The 19257-nt window shown below is 49.7% G+C and overlaps 1 protein-coding gene across 2 annotated transcripts in view; it reads right to left on the minus strand.

Annotated features, from left to right (window-relative positions):
• PXDC1 (PX domain containing 1) overlaps nucleotides 1-18232 on the minus strand; it is a 32371-nt gene extending 14139 nt beyond the window's left edge. Inside the window, exons 1-3 of one of the 2 annotated variants that reach the window (XM_027799252.2) lie at nucleotides 18043-18232; nucleotides 1400-1491; nucleotides 997-1114 (exon numbers count right to left, since the gene is read on the minus strand). In XM_027799252.2, coding sequence (XP_027655053.1) covers nucleotides 997-1114; nucleotides 1400-1491; nucleotides 18043-18217 — 385 coding nt within the window. In that variant the 5' untranslated portion in view covers nucleotides 18218-18232. Of the gene's footprint in view, nucleotides 1-996; nucleotides 1115-1399; nucleotides 1492-15464; nucleotides 15881-18042 lie in introns of those variants that run through there. The other variant, XM_055705653.1, reaches the window with a different exon arrangement.
• Nucleotides 18233-19257: the final 1025 nt, after the last annotated feature.

A 19257-nucleotide genomic window follows, 5' to 3' on the forward strand; every position in this document is an offset into this window, starting at 1 on the left:
ACCAAAAGTTCACAAACCTCTTCTCAACAGTCAGTAGCAGATGAAAAGTGGAAAGGCTAAAAGAATGGACAAGGATAGAGTAATACTGTTTTCCCTTTTACCCACTAGCAATTTGTGGTTTAGAAACTTCCCATGTCTCCACCTGTGACGTCTCAATGTACTTTTCCTCCACTTGCTTGTCTAATTCCTTTTTGAAATCATTTATGCTTTCAGTTCCACCATATCCTATGTCTATGAGTTCCACTCCTTAACTGTGCTTCAAATGGAAACAAAACAGCATTATAACCTTTCTTTTGTTTGTTTAAAGCCTGTTGTCTGTCAATGTTATTGGATAGCCTATAGTACTTGTTTCATGAGAAGCACAGGGTTATCGACCTCTTTCTGTTCACAGCTTTGTAGACTTCCATCATATCCCCACTCTGTCATCTCTTTCCAAAGCTGAAGTGTCCTTCTTTATTTAACCTTTTTCTTACAGAAGCTGTTTAACAATTTGAATCCTTGTCCTTTATTGTATGCTTTTAAATTCTATTACAACCTTTCTGACGTGGAGAGACTAGAATCGCACACGCTGTATTCAAGGTGTGGTTGTGCTCCTCTCATATGTTCTCCCCTCCTTTCCTAATAATATCTAATATTCTTACTGCTGGTTTTGCTCACTGCTTGGCACTGAGCTTACATTTTCACAGAACTGTATCAATAGCCTCAAAATCTCCTTCCTAAGAGGAACAGCACTACCATACATGACAATAGCGAGGACTGCATTTTCCTCACATCCACTTCTTTGCATTTATCAGCCTTCAATTTCATCTGCCACTTTATTGCATGAATGCATGTTGCATAGTATGTCAAGGCTAATTATAAGTTCTATATCATAAAGCAGACTATTGGGAACTATCTTTTGAATTGCTCATGGAGAAAGAACATGGGTAAGAGCAAATAAAGTAATTTTCCTTCTGTAATTCTTGTGTCAACTGTAGGAAGCTAAACAACTCTTACCTGATATTCTTACTGGACTTTGAAAGCTTGGCTGAATTTTATGGACATTGTCATTTTTTAGAACTTGGTCCAAAGGAGATCTCTCAAAGAACGTGAGGACAACTTCAGATCTTGAATACTGAAAAAGAGAAGAAGAAACAGACATCCATTTTTTACCGATAGTTTGCTTTGTCCCTCTTCTCCCTTTCTATACCTTCATAGTATGACAGAAAGACTTATTACAAACAAAAGCTTGGAGATGTCGTTACACAGTTCTGGCGCTCAGCTCTCCTCCAAGATACTCAATAAATTGCTGCCTCTTTTAGAGTGTGGCAAAGCCCATCACTTTCTAATCTGCGTGAAAGGGCATGTCATCATGAAGGAGGAGTCAAGCTGGGCTAAATGTGGAACTTGGCTTACTCACCTTCCAGGGCATGTTTATAATAGTCTTCAGAAGCTTTTCCACTTCATTAAGTCTGGCTTCTATATCATGGGCTTCTTTTATTGTGATAAGCCCTAGAAACAAAGTAAACAGATCATGAGCATAGACAAAAGCATACTTTCACATGTAGACACACTTCAGCATTCACTCAAGAAGATGTGGGACAACCTCAAATATCATGCCTCCCAGAAATGTCTTTTAACCCACACAGATGATAAAGCCCAAACCCCAAACTGAGGTGGGTGTAGTTACAAGCAGAGTTGTAAGCCTGACACAAACTCAGCTGTTTATGATCACATTTAGGAGCTGCAAGACGAGCAGAAGTAGAACCACCTACGCCCTCACCCACAGGTCACTACACAGCATTCCCAGCAGTGATAATCAAACAGCCAGTTTTCTGCTGCCAAAAAGTATGATTCATCCTTTTTCCTGTCAATAAAAAGCATAAGAAACCCCAGGAAAACCAAAACCCACAATCCACAGATAAGAGGGAAAAACTAAACATAAGCTAAACAAAACCCTTTGAGGGCTGTCTTGTGTTTCTCTGCGTGTAAGCCCCAGTGAGCGGCCCAAGGAAGATTTCTCAGTATCATGTCCTTCAAGTGCAAAACGACTTCTTGGATTTCTTTTTTTTTTTAATAATCACTGAATTATCACAGTGCTGCAGAAGGGATTACAATGCTTCTAATTTTGAGTTGCTCAGTACAGGGATCTTTAACTGTAATACCATATTTTGTATGTGTAACCAGCAGGGCATCTGTAACTTCCCCCTCCTCTAGCAGACCCAGGGAAATACAGTGCAGGTTATATGCTCGTACAGGGAATATGAGAAGTATACCCTACAATCTTGCCTCCCTCTGGCAGCCCTTCTATTTCTGATCTTTGTAACCTATTTTTTCTAACCCAGTCATCGTTTCGCCTCTACATTTGTGCATCTTTTCTGGGTAGCAGGATATGCACATGAGAATGAAATACTGAAGAGATTATTGAATTTCACAAGCTCCACTGGTAAAAAACCACAACCACCAAAACAACAAAAACCTGGAGCAGAAAAAGACTCAATAAATCAAAACCATCAAAACTACAAATCTGCAAAGCAGTGTGAGAAACCAATATACTAAAATTGTGTTAAACTAAGCACGTCTCCATCTCCCTGTTCAAAAGGCAAACATATAGAAAGAAACATGAAACATGCACAGTGTGGAGACAATATCCACAAACAGTTTCAGTCTCCATCAGTCCTTGGTGTTTGTTACCAATGAGATACGATCCCGTACAAACTTTCCAGAGAAAAGTGTGACTTCGAAACGGTCAGCTCTCCTCCAATTACAGCTCTAAATAAAACAGATTGTCTCCAGAGCAACCAGGTTTACTTGACAGTTGTCCCACAAAAGTAGCCTGGTTGCATGAGCCTTTCTATTGCTTGACAGCCCCTCTTTTTACCTGGTTTTGTCCCTCACCCTGCTACAGCTTGCTCCCTCTTCTGACAGCAGAGCAGAGCGTACCAGCAGGCGTGTAAGGCAGGCAGCCGTGTAGCCTGCTTTGACCGGTGTACACTAGAGTCGGGTAGCTTTGCATGGAAATTCTCTGAAAGGCCGTAGACACAAATTAACTCATCTGCATGGGTCCACAGACCGTGTATTAGCTGGGTTGTGCTTGACATTACTGACCTGAACTGCAGACCAGCACCCTTCATCTTCCTAACTACTGGGTGTGAGCAAGCCTGGGTGGATCTCCTTCGCCCCTCCACAAATATGTTCTCATCCCACATCTGAAAACAAGTTCAAACCTTTCAAAAAGAAGTGGTTTCATCTGGCCTAAAAAAAAATAATGCTGCCAACAGCCCTACAGCTCAGACACCCACCTATGATGTTAGAAACACTGTCGCCGCGCTGTAGCCCACATCAGAGAAAAGAGAGCCAGCCACCCTGGTGCCAGCTACCGTGGGGTGTCTCCGCTTCTCCGGCTGGTCCGGATCCAGGCTGCATAAATACTGACACAGACAGAGCAGAGACGGCCCGACTGCGGCTCCCACCTTGCAGGCAAACACCTCATCGCTGACCCACCCGGGATTCAGCACCCAACTGCTCTCTCTCAAATCTGCCCTCAACCTCAGACCCTTTCCCAAATAAGCTTTTACTATTGAAACTAGCAGTTTACCAGGAAGAGGGATACTTTCAAACAAATCAAGATATTCAGACCAGGAGAAGAAAAAAAAAAAAAAAGAAAAAAAAAATCCACCTCACCAACAACACTGAGCATTCATCCCGTGAGGAAAACCAGCCAAGCGGTTAGGATTTTCTTTCATTAGTAATCAGGCAAAGCATCTGCAGCTCCAAACAGCCTTTTTATGCTTCAGCAAGAGAAGTTGGACAATGCCATCAGGCTGTTGCACTGTCACAGATCACCCAGTGGGAGGTTTTACAGCTTCTTGCTTTCACCAGGAATTTCCAGCCCTGGTATATTCCTCCTTCCAGCTCTTGGAAAGGCACCAGCCATGCAAACCCACACTCTGACTTGGAAACTGGCACAGACAACTTGTAACATCTGACATGATAAAAAACTATAAAAAAGCTTTTAGTAATACCAAAACTAAAAGGCAGACAGCGTAGGAAGGAGAGTGATACATCTGCTTGGACAGCTTCCTATATATGTGCTTAATGATTACAGATGCACAGCTTTGGGGTGTAAACCTGCTGACCTTACATGAATTCCCCATACAGGGAATTCAGTTTGGCGGGGCTAAAGCCTTCCTTTTTCATAGATCTGCAGTCCAAACACACAGAGAGCACTTGACTGATTATATACATACTGAACCCTGTCATTTCTTCTGCACTAGCCACAAAGTGTGTGAGGCTCTCATTTATCTGAACTCTACAAGTCTCTCTAAGAGTTAACAGATGCCCTTGTGGTTTGCAGTTAGTCATAGACTATGGTCCCACAACCTGAGGGATTGCTCACAACCCCACAGCCACACTAACCGGAGCAAGGCACTGCCTGCCCAGTCGGCTGGGAGCAGAAGGCCTTCGTCCCTGCTTTGGCTCCCCTGCAGCTCACCCTCACTGGTTGTTGCCATCACCACCAGCACATACGTGCATGAGGAACGCTGTGGTTTCACGATGTGAAGCCTCCTGTAGCAAGACTGCTTTAAGGTGCTCTCACCCTCCCCTGCAACTCATTTCCTCTCCCACACCACAACACAGCGCTGCCTCCGCTTTGCCAGCACCATTAGGTGAGCAGCGGGGAATACCTCGAGCTGCTCCTGTCAAAGGCTTCACCTCAGGAAACCCCAGCCTTTGCAGAAGCTGCAGCTTCTTTGCTTTGCAGCAAGAGACTGCAACTAGGACGCCCCACTGTGCTGGTCCTGGCTGAGCCCCACAGCAGCCTTCCCAGTGCTGTGCTCTCTTTTGGTAGCCAGAGAGGCGGTGATAACACAGCAGTGCTCCGGCTGGTGCTGAGCAGCGCTCCCACAGCATCAAGGCTGCCCCTCCAGCCTTCCCACCCCTCACCGCCAGGCTGGGGTGGGGGGCAAGATCTCGGGAGGGGACATAGTCGGGACAGCTGACCCAAACTGACCAACGGGTTATTCCGTAACGTATGACATCTGCTCAGATATAAAAGCTAAGAGAGAGGAGGAGGAACGGGGGGCATTTTTTATTTATGATGTTCCTCTTCCGGAGCAATTGCTACACATCCTGAAGCCCTGCTTCCTGGAGGTGGCTGAACATCGCCTGCTGATGGGAAGTAGAGGGTAACATCTTGTTTTCCTTCACTTCTGGATGCGCAACTTTCGGTACTGCTTCATTAAGCTGCCTTTATCTTGACACACAAGTTCTTTTTCACCCTGTTTTTTCTCCCCTACCCCCCATCCCTCGCCGCCCCTGTTCTGCTGAGCAGGGAAGTGATAGAGCAGCTTGGTGGGCATCTGACACCCAGCCAAGTCAACCCACCACACTCATTCAAGCTCCTTTCTCACCCAGGCACTGTACTGAGTTTGAGCAGGCATCAGGACTTGTATAAAGAAGGGTCACAGAACCGCACCCAAGCTTTTCAGCTTTATTTTTCACTTTGGGGGGGGTTCTCTCCTGCCCATCTTCTTTTTCCTATTTGGAAGCTTTGATGAGGCTGAGAGAAAGGGAAAAAAAAACCAAACCCAGAGGCTGGTGTAGAATCTCCAGATGCTAGAAACGCCTGAACAAACAGGCACATGCACATGCCAGTTGAGTCTGCAGACAGCGTCCAGCACCTCCATTACTCATTAACCCCGACACAAACACACCACAAGGTGGATGCATCTGAAGTGTACAGGACTCACTGGCCACGTATGCAGCATCTGTATGGCAGCTACAACATGTCCTGAGGCTGTTGCTTCTGCCCACAGACCATAAATACACGCCATTCTTTCCATCCAGGGCTTTTAGACCCTGAGAACCCTTATTGAGACAGTTTGCTATAAAATAAAAATAAGATATAAAAGTAATACACCAGTAAAGGAACCAGTAGCCTGGATCCAGTTGCGCTTTCTTCCACTTGTTCAGTCATGAAACAGAGCTGAGCTCAGAGCTGGGAAAACTTTTAGTGAGGTCATGGTGAAAGGCTGTTCTCATGCTTTTTCCTCTGCCCCGGCCCCTGTCTGACTGCTAATGGAAAACATGTGCATACTCCTCCCAGGAAAACTTTGCTCTCCATCTTGTTACCAGTGCTGTGCTTGGACAATTAACTATCATTTCAAGTGATTTAAATGCTATAAACACCTATGTTTATAGGGCTTGAGGTAAACTGGAGCCCCACCAGCTCCTTTTTTACCACAAACTCTGTTGCCAAATACCACAAACCTCTAAGATTTCTTCACCCTGCACACAAGGAAGCACACACGCTGGTGACGGGAGGGACAATACAGGCACACCGCCTGACCCAGAGTGGCACTCACCTGCACCTGGGATATTTGTGTTACGTTCTGCTGTGTGCACAACCCCCATAGTCAGCAACCTCATTCAATCCCTTTGACATCTCCTCTGCCCCCTTCCAGACCAAGAGCCCCAGGCAGAGTCTTTAAGACTGGGTGAAAAGGATTTGCCCACAGTTTGAGACCAAGAATACATAGCAACTTTACGCATAGCAACATGTCTCTGGAAAAACACTGCACAAACAGCACCAGAGACCTGCAGCATCCTTCCCACTCCGGGACCCTGTGCCAGAGCAGCTGCAGGAGGCTGAGCGAGCAGGCCAGCAGCTGCGTACCTGGCATGCTGGTTCATGGCGTGGGAGAGGGGCCCAGAGCTGCAAATGAGCAGGAAACGAGCTCAGCAGAGGAAGAGAACGAACTGGGAGCCAATTCCTGATGTCGACACACAAGCCTCGGTAGGCCTGTCCTATTACTGCCACATGAGCCACCAAATCTGCAACTAATGACGTTTTGACAACCACAGATAATGCACTGCACGCTTCTATCCAACGAGGCGGGACAGGAATCACAGCATGTGCTCCGTGGCTCGTAATAAAATCACAATGCAGTCCCGACGGTCAGCGTCCATGAGGAGCACACTGTCTTAATCCTCTAGTGCCTTCCAAGGAAGAGTAAGTTCATACCTAAGTCAAGTATGTCTCATATGCCATCTCTGATACACAGAGGCCTGCTTTTCTGGAGATGTGTTGCTATGTACATGTCACTATGTATACATGATCTCAAACTGTGGGCAAACTCTGTTTCTCCAGTCTGAAAGACTCCAGGCCTGTGGCCAGGGGAGGAACAAAGAATGCCCAAGAGATCTCCTACTTTCTCAAAAGCAGTTCAATATGTATAGAAAGTTGAGCAAGAGCAGAAGCCAAGGTGTACTTTCTGAAGATGTGTGTGCAAGATGGAATGGCGATACTCCTAAATGCTATGTATTTTAGTATGTACATGAAGATTAAAATATTGCATTGAGCCATCCTCACCTAATCCTCTCTTCACCTGCTATGGGAAAACTGCAGAGTAGATATCAAAGTGAAAAAAGGAGTAGCAAATAAATCCAGGGAGAAATCCTACTGTATTCTGCTAACCTGTACTGCAAGAAAGATTTAAGGCCTATCGATTCAGATCTATAGCCCATTCTTCTCTCTTTGTGCAAGCCCACGATTAGGGATTTCAGATCTTTAGGGAAGACAGATTATCCGTCTTGCACAGGAGACTGCTACTCTGCTCTCTCTCCTGGCCAGACTGTGTGGCTTCAACAGGACATAGGCCCCTTTCCCCCAGCTACAGTATTCATTAACACTGCAGTGCTCAATCTTTTTTGTCCCATACCCTCATTCCTTCTTTCCATCAGATATGTTCTAACCCATGTGTGTGCACACACAGAATTCAGGATGCAGATGGAGCGACAGCAGTAAGGTCCCAGCCGTGAGAGGAGGTATACAGAATCATCACAGAATAATGTCCAATGAGACAGTCCAGTCTGGTTCATCCAAAGAAGAGCCAAGTCCAAAGTCAGATAAGGCTGCCGGGGACCATGTCCAGTTGACTTCTGATTATCCCCATGGACAGATATTCCACAGAATCATGCAGGAACTGAAGCTACCTAGCTGGGACATGGATCAGGGCTCAAAGGCAACTCAGCCCAATGCTTTCTGATATTTTGCTCCTTTGCACCGCTTCCCATTTCTTTCCTCTGCTGAAATGGGCTCTTCTCAGTATCACTTCATCTGGCATCTTTCCCTCCTTCATGGCCACGATGCCTCTCTCCTCCCAGTGGCTGCCCTGGTAGCATCCCTCCTCCCCACAGACACATGTTCCTTCAACCACGCTGCCTGGGAACTATGGCATTAGCCACCTCAGACTGGACTCTGAAGAGGCCAGAACAGCTCCCACTTACAGCTGCCTCCTCTCTGACAAAGGGGAATAGGATAAAAGGTTTTTAGAAGGACAAAGGAATACTCAGTGGTATGTAAAGGCAGGAAATTAAAAAAACCCAGCAGATGGGAAAGCTTGTTTCACACTTTTCTTCACTAACTCTGTAGAAATGACACTACAGGAATCCCTTAAGTCCAAAGACTTGATAAGATCCATAGAAGGGCAAATAATTACAGGCAATCAGGGATATCAGATCTCCAATTACTAGAGACCAGGGTCGTCACTTTGCTGTTTCTGCCAGTTATTTAGGCTGTCCTCTGTAGCATCTGGTTCTCATCACTAGGGACAGGAGCCCAGAGCTAGCTATGGCACTGGTCTGACTTAGTCTGGCAGCTCTGGCAACATTTCTTCGATGCCTCTTGCCTAATTCTACAACACCCCTCTCTTGGGGCAGACACACTTGCCCCTTGCCCTCGTGGGGAAATTCATCTGTCTCATATGACAAGAGTCACTACAGTCTCTAAAGCCTTTACAGAGGGTTTTCTATTTATACAGTATCACTGACAAGATCCACCTCGGTGGCATTACTTGGGGAGCAGTGAAAAGGATATGATGGAGTTGAAAAGAGTGGTGCAGGGAGGTGGATTTTCAAAATTTCTTACATGTTGTGCTGCCCTTCTTAAACAATGTTGGAAGAACAAAATAGGGACAAGTTTTTTCAAGAGGTACGAGTATGCAAAGTTCATGTAAGTCACTCCACACTTTTAGAAGTCTCACTAGGTAGCAACGAGCGTATTGAAGAAGATACTGAGAGAAATGTGTTAGATGGAGAAAGATAAGGAGTTCTCAAAACCCTGCCTGCACTGCACACACCCAATTCTAACACAGGCCATTTCTTCTTTTGCAGTTCATATGCAGGAGATGTAAAAATATAGATGGAGCAAAGTCCTGTGCAAACAATCGTCAGACTGAAATCCCCCAGAGCAGAGGCTGTGACCACGGCCACCTGAGGACCCTGGAACACTCAAATACCTATGCAAAGCAAGGAGGAAAGTTAAAAGCTGAGAAGTCCAGGCCCTCCAGCTGATGGGCTTTCCACACATGCATCATTATTATTATTATTATTATTGTTGTTGTTATTATTGTTATTGTTGTTGTTATTATTATTATTATTATTATTGGATCTCCCAGGATCTCTGGAGGGGACGCAGCACCTTCTGGTGACAAAACTCAGCAGACAGGCTTTCCCCACAAGGCTCCCGGTCCTGATCCCTGGTGAGCCACAAGAAACAAAAAGGTGTCAAAGAAGCATGAGATAAAAGCAAACAAAGCAGCAAAAACCTGACTAAAAATGCAAGCTCCCACAACCATTTTTAGTGCTGATTTCTTATCAGGTGAGAACTGTCATGAAAAAAACAACCTCATTTCCATCCTTTCCACCAAAATCCTCCCAGACATGTTGCCTCAGTCCACCACAAAAAGGTAACTTGTGCCTAGCGTTGTAACAACACAGCCAGCTTCCATTCATCTCCATCATTACTGATGAACCATGAAATTCAGCTAATAAAAACCAAACCCAGAAGCCCCAAACTTAATTTTGGTTATACAGCCCTGCTAGAGCCTGATAACCAGAAGCTGCATCCTTTGTCTGCCAGACAGAAGCTCTGAGCAAACTCTGCTAATGAACTGTTGACAATGTCAACAATGAAAGGAGCACAATAGATGCAGTGTATTTATCTTTATTGTCACAGCACCGAAACAGCTGCTGTCTGTGGAAACCACTATGCTGCTTCTGTAGAGCTCCCTCTTCTCATAAATCACACTCCCAGATGGTCTTGTAAACAACAACAACACTATAATGCAGCATATAGAAAACCGTAAGTTATGAATGCGACATTTGCAGGCAAACATAACATTCTTGGGCCAGCTCTTCAGGAACTGCCTTCTGCTTTGTGCAAGTCCGTCCGACAGCAACCCTGGAGGAGCTTCCCATGTGCTTCCAGGTGCACAGCCACTGGGACAGAGAAAACAGCCGATCAGCTGCTTCCCGCATGAGGCAACCAGGCTGGAGGGCAGGCACAAGCCTTAGAGCCAGAGCTCAGCACTAGTCACCTGGGAGGGATGGCTCAGGGTCTGCTGCAGGTGAAGCGACTACCTGTACGCTACAAGGCAGGCTGCAGACACAAAGTTTCTATGGGAAATCTCCACCACTACTGGAGAACTTCTACGGACAGACAGCGGTTGCGTGCCAGCAAGGCAGAAGGGAACCGAGAAGTTCCAGAGAACCACAGATAACCACGGATGGCAGCAAGCTGGTGAGGGAAGCAAACCTGGAGGCAAAGAAAGGGAACAGAAAGCGGCTCAGGGAAAGCAACTTGGAGAAACAGAGAGAATAACAGAAAGGAGACCAATGATGGAAAAAGGCCAGGGCAGCGCAGAATGAGTCAGAGGAGACATGAAAAGAAGGAAAAGGGAGGAAAATGAGCACTTTGGGAAGAGAGGTTCCATCTGAAAAAAAAACCCAGTCTGTAAGACTGGAGAGAGTTTCTGACTTGATGGCTCAGATTATCAGAGCAGGACCAGGCATTACACAAAGGCACAATATGAACAGTGACACTGGAAGAGCATCTGAGCCTCTGTTCTGATGACAAAGGCAACAAAACAGTGGCAGAGGAGGATTGCCAGAAACTGCCCTGCCACTTCAGGGCAAAACAAATCCCAACTATGAAAGGTTACTAATGTGCTCTTCTGGCTTCCTGGTCCAGCACTTCAGGGGCTGATCCTGCCCACCCTGAAGTCAAGAGGCAGGCTGACCGCACTGAAGTTGGATCAGGTTCTAGGATAAATCTTAGATAAAACACCCTCAGGAGTAATATTTAGAGAAAACAGGAGGGAGAATACTTTTCCAGGTTTATACTTCACTTCCAGTGCTATTGGGGCTGTTGCAACTATCTCTAAATCATCAGTTTTAAGTCAGCTTCCAAGTCCATAGTGCTGCCTTTCTCATGAAGACTGATTTAAATACAAAAGTTGTTTATTTTGCATATAGAAACAGACCATTTAGTAACATTAGGCTGTGTTCTAGCTCTGCTAAGAGTGAATTATCCTGCGTTTTTCTGTGATCCTCTTTTGTGCACTTGCCTAGAGCAAGGGATGAGCACATTTCAGACACAAATAAAATACTAGCGACTTACTGGTAACATCACAGTGAATCATATTTAGTCACCCTGCAGGTATGCACATACCTAACCTTGTTTACCAGCTTACTAGGAAGATGCCTTGTGTTGTTCAACGTCCTTGGCCCTTAGCATCATAGTACACTCCAGATACAGAAAGCGCAATTTGCCACGTGTTCTTATTAATTATCAAAGACAAGACCAGACTGTGTGAATGCCACACTCCCCCGCAGGACCTCTCCTCTTCTCATATCAAAGAAAGGGTAAAAGGAACAGCCACTGCAGAAAACTATACCTCCCATCCCCTCCTCTGTAATCTCAAAGCACTCAGCAGCTTTGAGAAATACAGAGCATTGTGGAAGCCAGTCCAAGGGGACGAGGGGTGGAGAAAGGAAAGGAGAGGATGGTTTGCTGTTGCTGAGCAAGAAAAGGAGCACACTCCTGCTCAGTATGAGCTGTTTGCTGAAACCAGCAATAATGGCAACAACCAACTTTTTCTAATATTGCTGACGTTTTAACAACAAAAAAAATCTTCTTTTAAAAAGTTAATAACATGAAATAGCTCAAGCTTCCACTCCTCAACCATATCCCTTTGTAATGTACTGCAGCATGACTGAGCTGTAGGATAATGCCAGCCCTTTTAAGGCTCCTTAGGCAAATCTGTAGGGACTTTGGAGTCCTTCAATGCAATGCAAATTTGGTTTGCAACACTTTACCACTTCCTCCAGATAAAAGGCACAGCTAATATTCACCTCCTTTCAGAAAGCCTAAAACACACACACACACATATACAAACTCACATACATATGCATATACATTTATACATATATAAAAATACACACAAATGTATATGACTGAACACTAACACACACAAGAGTGTGCTTTTGTCAGGTTTTTTTTTGGATGAAGTATATTGAGCTTCATTGTAGGCAGCAGGATGTCTGCTTTTAAACAGGACATTAAGAAACCATGCTTATTGTAAGGACCAGACATGCCCCATGCCATCTCTTGTTACACCTAAAGCTTTGCATCAGTGTCACTTATTTAAATGAGATTTTTATGTTTCAGCTTTGTGCAGTTACACAAGGCTGTGGCCAGTCACTTTAACATGCTGGTATGATGAAGCGTTCTCTATACAGAGAAGCACAGTCTATAAAGTAATTTTCTTTAGAGCAGGAGCAGCATAATTCTAAACAGCGTATTACTGAAATTGTGAAGTGCACTGTGATTGCTTAGAAACTGCTCCTGATTTTCATTTTATCTCTGTTGCAAAGGTAACCCCCACCCTCTCACCGAGCTGAACAGATCATAATCTGCTTATATTGGGTTTCGATTTTTCAAACCCTGGACTGATTATGCCTTGCTCATTCCTGATTCTACTGAAGTCAGTATGCCTGTTCCCGAGATAAGGGTAAGTGAAGGTTGCTGGCTCCAGGTCTCGGGCAGGAATCGAGCATCACAGGCTGAGGACGCTTACTCTTTCCCAGCTGCTGATGCACTAGTGGTGTGTGTTACCTGGGACTGTCAAGTAAAACCAGTGCACAGGACTATAATCCCGTCTGGCCCCAACAAAACAAGCGATGCTTCAGAGAGATGCTGTGAAAACAGTTCAATACTTTGCAAAAGCTGTGGTGGGTCTTGAGGCAGAAGAGGAATCATGCTCCCATCAGAGAGGTGCTGAGGAATGAGCACAGCTTAAGGATGCGCAGCGGGTCCTGTGCCTCAGCGGTGGGCAGCGAGCACACGGGGAAGGGGGGCAGGGGGCCAGGGCCAGCAAGGACCAAGTCCATCTGGCCACAGACCCCGCACATGCCCCAGCGCAGCTGCCAAGCTACTCTTCAGAGCCCCATAAAGCCAACAAGTACAAAGGCCACCGCCACCCTGGGAAGTCAGATTTTCATCACAGTGACCCTGGCAGGTGCTGTGCCCTGCTGCCTCGCTCCACACCCACCCAGCATCCTCAAAAGCCGGAGGACCACGTACACTTAAAGGCCACGTTATTTAGAATTTACTGCCGCTCAGCACTACTAAAAGCCACGCTCGCAGTACCTTAGGTAGGGCACCCGCAGTGGATAATGAATTTTCGCAATACTTTAGACCCCTGACCAGCAGCCTCACCGCGCCCGGCGCTGGAGCACGCTGCGCCGCGCACACGGCCGGGCTGGGGGGGGCGGGCAGGGAGCCCCAGCGCCGGCCAGGCCCATGCCCCCTGCCTGCACCCACGGGGGGACGCACACAGCCCCCCTGCGGCACCCAGCCCCGCCAGCACCTCCCACCCCGCAGCCCTGCGCCCACCGCCCGCAGCCCCGCTCCCCCCCCCAGCCCCGCGCCGCCCGCAGCCCTGCGCCCAAGCCCCGCAGCCCCGCTCCCCCCCAGCCCCGCGGCCAAGCCCCGCAGCCCCGCAGCCCCCCCAGCCCCGCGGCCAAGCCCCGCAGCCCCGCGCCCCCCCAGCCCCGCAGCCCCCCCAGCCCCGCGGCCAAGCCCCGCAGCCCCCCCGCCTGCAGAGGGCACTCGGGGCCTGCGAGTGGCGGCGCATCCCCGGCGCCCGCCCAGCCGGGCCGCCCCTCCCGGCAGCGGCGAGGGGACAGCCCAGCGCCGGGGGACACCCGCCGGGGAGCGGGCTGCGCCTCCCGTCACCGGGAAAGGTTTACGCCTTTTAAAATAAGGCTCCCCCCCGCCCCCCCCAAGCCCACCAGCTGGGGTCAGGGGTCTGGCAGGGCAGCGCAAAAAGACCTGTCTCGCCTTCAGCCCCCATCAACACACGGGCGAGGCCGCCCGGGGGAGGCCGGCTGGCGCTGCGCCCCCCGGCAGCCAACACAGCCCGATGGCACACGGGCAGGGTCCAGAAATAGATCCAGTGGATCTACACCGGTATGCAGGGTGGAGACCCAGCCCTCAGAATGTCAAAACGCAGACCTTCTGCAAGGGGTGTGTGGGTGTGTGTGTGTGTCACATTAGCATGGTGAGAGGCGAAGTGACAGCCCGGGAGGACTGGGAAGTCCTCCCACAGAGGAAAACATACACAATATATAGGCTTCGCCCCAGTCCTGTTCAACCTAGTCGTTTATGTGGTCACTCAAACAACTGGAGAGACTGGGAGAGCTACATCCATCGTCAGATGAGCGGGCGCTCTGCACCGCTCTACACACTTGATTGGAGCAAAACGCATCGTTGCATCTAAAAAACCACCCCAAACGTTGAACAAATTAAAACCACCCTCAAGGCAACTGAACAGGTACATTCTGCTCCTGCACAGGGGGGGGCGAGGATGGGCAGCATCCCCCGAGCTGGGTTAATCCACTTCAGGCACGAAAAGAGCAAACGCGGCTCCAACCGCTGGTGCAATTCCCCTGTTTTGCAGAAGTTATGCGAGGAATGATGCCAGCTCCCAGAGTCGCTCTGTCCACTGGCAAGCGCCGCAGCCTCTTTTTTTTTTTTCTTATTTTTTTCTTCCCTCTCCTTGTGGCAAACAACATACCAACATGCGGAGATTTTTCAGTTACAGCCCTTCTCCTGCCAACAACTCCCCCTGCCCTTCCCCGGGAAGCCTCGGGGAGGCCGGCGGCAGCGGGGAGGGGCTGCGCGAACGGGGACCCCGCTGCTGCCCCGGCCCGCAGCCCCCGTCGCCGCACAGCTGGGGACAGCAGCGGGGCTGGGGTCTCCCTCCCGTGGGAGCCCGGGGCCCGCGGGGCATGCCCCCCTGGACTGCGGGACAGCTCTTCACCCCCGCCGTGTATTTACAAAAAACCCCAAAATAACAAAAAAACCCCAACCGCAAACCAAAAACCCAAACAACAGAAATCAACAGCCCGGGAGGAGTTTCCAACAGCAAAACGCCTCCGCAGCTTTCCAGCTCCCCCCACCCCGTCCGGCCCCGCAGCGGCTCCGGCTCCATCACCCCCTTCCCTCCGCCGGGAGACCCGCCCGCCCCGCCGCCGCCGCCGCCACCGCCACCGCCCCGCCACCGCCGGGCAAGCGGCAGCGGCTGAACGCTCGCCCGCCCGCCCGCCCCGCAGCGAGGGCCGGGGGCTGCCCAAACCTTGGAGCAAGGGGGAGCGGGACAGCTCGGGCCGGTCCTCGGGGAAGGAGTCGAGGAGCCGCTTGAAGAGGCGGCCGAGGTCGGAGTAGCTGCGGTGCAGGTAGAGGATGTTGCGGTCCGACCACTCGGTGCGGATCTCGTAAAACTCCTCCTCGTCGCCCCGCCGGCTGATGATGAGCCGCCGGATCCCGTTCACCCAGCAGCCCCGCACGTACATGTTCACCAGCGAGGTGCCCTCAAACACGGCCGAGGCCATCCCGCCGCCGCCCGCGCATCCCCCGCCGCCGGCGGAGGGCGAAGCGCACCGCCCCGCGCCGCCGCGGCCAAGTTAAGAGGAGGAGGAGGAAGAGGAGGAGGAAGCGGGAAGGGGGGGTGCCACCCGCCGCACGGCCCCCCCGGCCCGGCCCGGCCCGGCCCTGCCCTGCCCGCCGGGGCTGTGCCGCCTCCTGGCGCCGGAGGGAGGGGGCGGGCCCGCAGCGAGGGGCCGGCCCGGTCCCCCCCGCCCCGGCTCCGCCGCGCCCCCGGCACCGACCACGGCGGCCCTCACCCCCCGGGGCGGGCGGCGGTGCGGTGCGGTGCGGTGCGGTGCGGTGCAGTGCGGCCCGGCTCCCCCGGCGCCGCAGGAGGGCACCGCCCCCCCCGCCCGCGGCCGCTCTGACCCCCCGGCCCGGCCCGGCCCCGCGGCCGGCGCCCACCCCTCCGCCAACAGCCGCCGGCCCCGCGCCGGGATCCTCCTCTTCCTTCTCGGGACAATTCCGCAGGCGCCACGGGCAGGATGAGGACATTTTTTCCCCTCCCAATGACCCCAAAAGTTTGGTTTTGGTTTTTTTTTTTTCCTTTTCTTTTTTTAAAACTTCCAGGCCCGCCAGCTGGGGCAGGCAAAGGGGGAAGAAGAGCTTGTGCCGCCTCCAGATGCAGCGTGCGGGGCTGCCATCCCCCCGCCCCCCCCCCCCCCCCCCCGCCCCCGCATCCCGCAGCACACAGGGTTGGGGAGCATCCCTCTGTGTCCCGGGGAGCATCCCTCTGTGTCCCAGGGAGCCCTCCCGGAGACCCCGGCAGCCGTGCAGGCATCACCGGGGAGAGGTAGGTCCATTAAAAAGGAAAATGGAGGAAAAGCGGGAGAAAGGGGTGCACGGCTGGTGCCTGGGACTCCTTCAGCCTTGGGACACCATTCCTGAGGGAGCCTCCAGCAGCATCACATACGGGAGGGAGATGGGGGGCTTGCAAATACTTGCAAATCCTCCTTCCTACGAGGACCCGAAGCTCTGTCTTAACACCCCAAGAACGGGCTACGGGGAGAGCTGGCGGGGCCTTCAGTAGCCAGCTGCAGGCATCTGGCAAAACTGGAGACACAATGTAAAGCAAGGAAGTGTGTGGAAAATACCTGGATGCCTGAAAATGCCTAGAAGCTGCAGGGTTAAGATATACATACTGAAGGTGAAGTGAATGACAGCGCTGTGAGGTGGGATGCATCACCTGGGACTGGCTCTGCCTGAAGGCAGCAGCCTCCGTGCCTCTGGCACCTTTGGCTTTCTGCTGCTGGGGGGCTTGGAGGGGCCGGGGGGGGCAGTTGGGGTCATGCTGTGGCCTGGGGCTGAAGAGACCCTTCCTGTTCGTATAATCTGGGGAGGTCAGAAGGTTGTTGCACTCACACTACGTATCACCAAATTTAAGCCAGTTTTTGCCAGTGTGACATCTGTGGCTCGGGAGGCCAGGAGTTCACACGGGAACAGTTCGGGTGCCGTTTAACTGCTCAGAAAAATCAGCAGAACCCAGAGACATGACCGCTGTTAGGGGTATCAGCCAAAAAGCGGTGGTTGGAGAACATCACAGCCGGATCACCGTGGGACTGTACAAGTAAGCATGGCAGGGGGGGCACAGAGGTGAAAGATACTTAATAGTTTTCTGTAAAGTGCATAATTAAATAACTAAATCACACTCTTTTCAATAGATAACATGTTGCTCGTAACTGCCTGCATCATTTAGGTGCCACATGCCTCTATGGTAAACCAACCCCAAACTAATAAATGCAATGATGTCCCAATCTCTCTATTCAAATACATAATTGTACCTTTTCTTGAATTAACTTCTACATAACAAAACTGGTTTTAATTCACTCTGAAGCACGGTCATATGTAAAGAATGCAAACAACAGCTCCATCTCTCCCAACAGAAAGGCAAGTGCCTGTTTACTGCAGCCTCACTCTACAGCACCTGCAGACATTTCTTTAGAGAAATCTGGATTTTTCACAGCAGGATAGGCAATACTTCAGATGTTGGAGTGGATCCTGAGGCGCTCAGCACCAATTCTTACCAAACTGACTTCATTCAGAACAGCCCTGGGCTCATAGCTGCCATACAAACCCAAAGCAAACCCGAAGGCACATGCTTTCCAAGAAGAGCTGTCTACCCCTGTCTGGAGCAAAGCTGTGGCAGAGGCCCACCAATTTCACCTTGGATCACCACAAAAAGGGTTTTCACATCACTATTGGGCTAGGCATCTCCCAAGTACCCCGTATTAGCTGTTCAGAGTATTCAGCACAGGAAATTCAACACAGGAAAGGGAACTGTTGTGAACCTTTGTACTGTAGGAAGATCTTCACACAGCTCCTTTTGTTCAGGGCAGGCTTTTGTAATCCCTCCTCTTGTTCCAGTACATGGTGGTCTTCCCAGTTCTTCCATGTAAAAACAAAACATGAAAATAAAATGACTTCTCTTCTGAAAGTTGCTGTGGTAACCTGAAATAGCCACATGTCCTAAGGAAGCAAAACTTCTAGGAAGAGAACTGCGAGAGTAACCCCCTTTTTTTAAAGATGTCAGCCTTGTGTTGCTTCTATTTCAGCAGGGAAAGCACTTGACTTCTGCTCATTCTGACTGGTATTTTCTGCCTTTGCAATAAAGTGATTTTTGCTGTTGTCAGCCTGCCCACAAACTGCATGTCAATCAGCACCCCTCTGAGGCTCTCAGCACCTTGTCAAAGCTCCGGCTTCAGCTGGACTCTGCAAGGTCTTGGTTGGGGGTCCCCAGCTTCTGCTGGGCTAAGGGTGGCAGGCACTGTCCTGTAGGCTCAAGCATTAAGTGTTGAGTTCTATTTTTCTCTCTCAATCTGACTGGTGCCAAACTTCCAACTTAATTAAAATATTCAAATCACACAAAACCCTATGTGCCTTTCACTGCCTGCTCATGAAAAATGAGTGTATGCTGAAAATTCTACATTCTAAAGGGCTTGAAGCTGGCATACTGATGCCAGATGAAAGGTAGAAGTACTCCCATGCCCAGCGCTGCGCATGCAGGATCAGTTCATTATTTCCCCATGAGTATGATCCTGTTCCAAAACCCAGAATCTTAGTCCAGTAAGTACAGAAGTACAACATCCCCATTTTGAACCAGAAAGTAAAACTGTGGCACAGCTTTAAATCCTGCCACTGAGGACTTCTGGTGTGGTCACCCATCGCCTGTGGGCGAGTTGGTAGCTCACCACGATTTAATCTTGTTCTCAGTTTAGGCGGCAGAACATGCGTATATACATCCTCTCACCCCTCAGGTATGCTCCTGAGCATCCCTATACAGCAGTGTAATGCCAACCAGCCACTAAATCTGGGTACGACTGGTGTTCATGAAAGTTGGGTTAGTAATAATCACCTGTTACGGTGAAAGGACTGCAGGATTATGGCAAAGGTCTCTTGAGGCAGGACTTGCAAGATTATCTGCAGCGCGGAATGTAAAATAGGTGTGCAGGAAGGATGGACAGTCCCAAAGGACATAGACATCTTCCAGATGAAAGCATCTTTTA

This window comes from Falco cherrug, chromosome 3 (genome assembly GCF_023634085.1).
Source record: "Falco cherrug isolate bFalChe1 chromosome 3, bFalChe1.pri, whole genome shotgun sequence".
NCBI lineage: Eukaryota > Metazoa > Chordata > Aves > Falconiformes > Falconidae > Falco > Falco cherrug.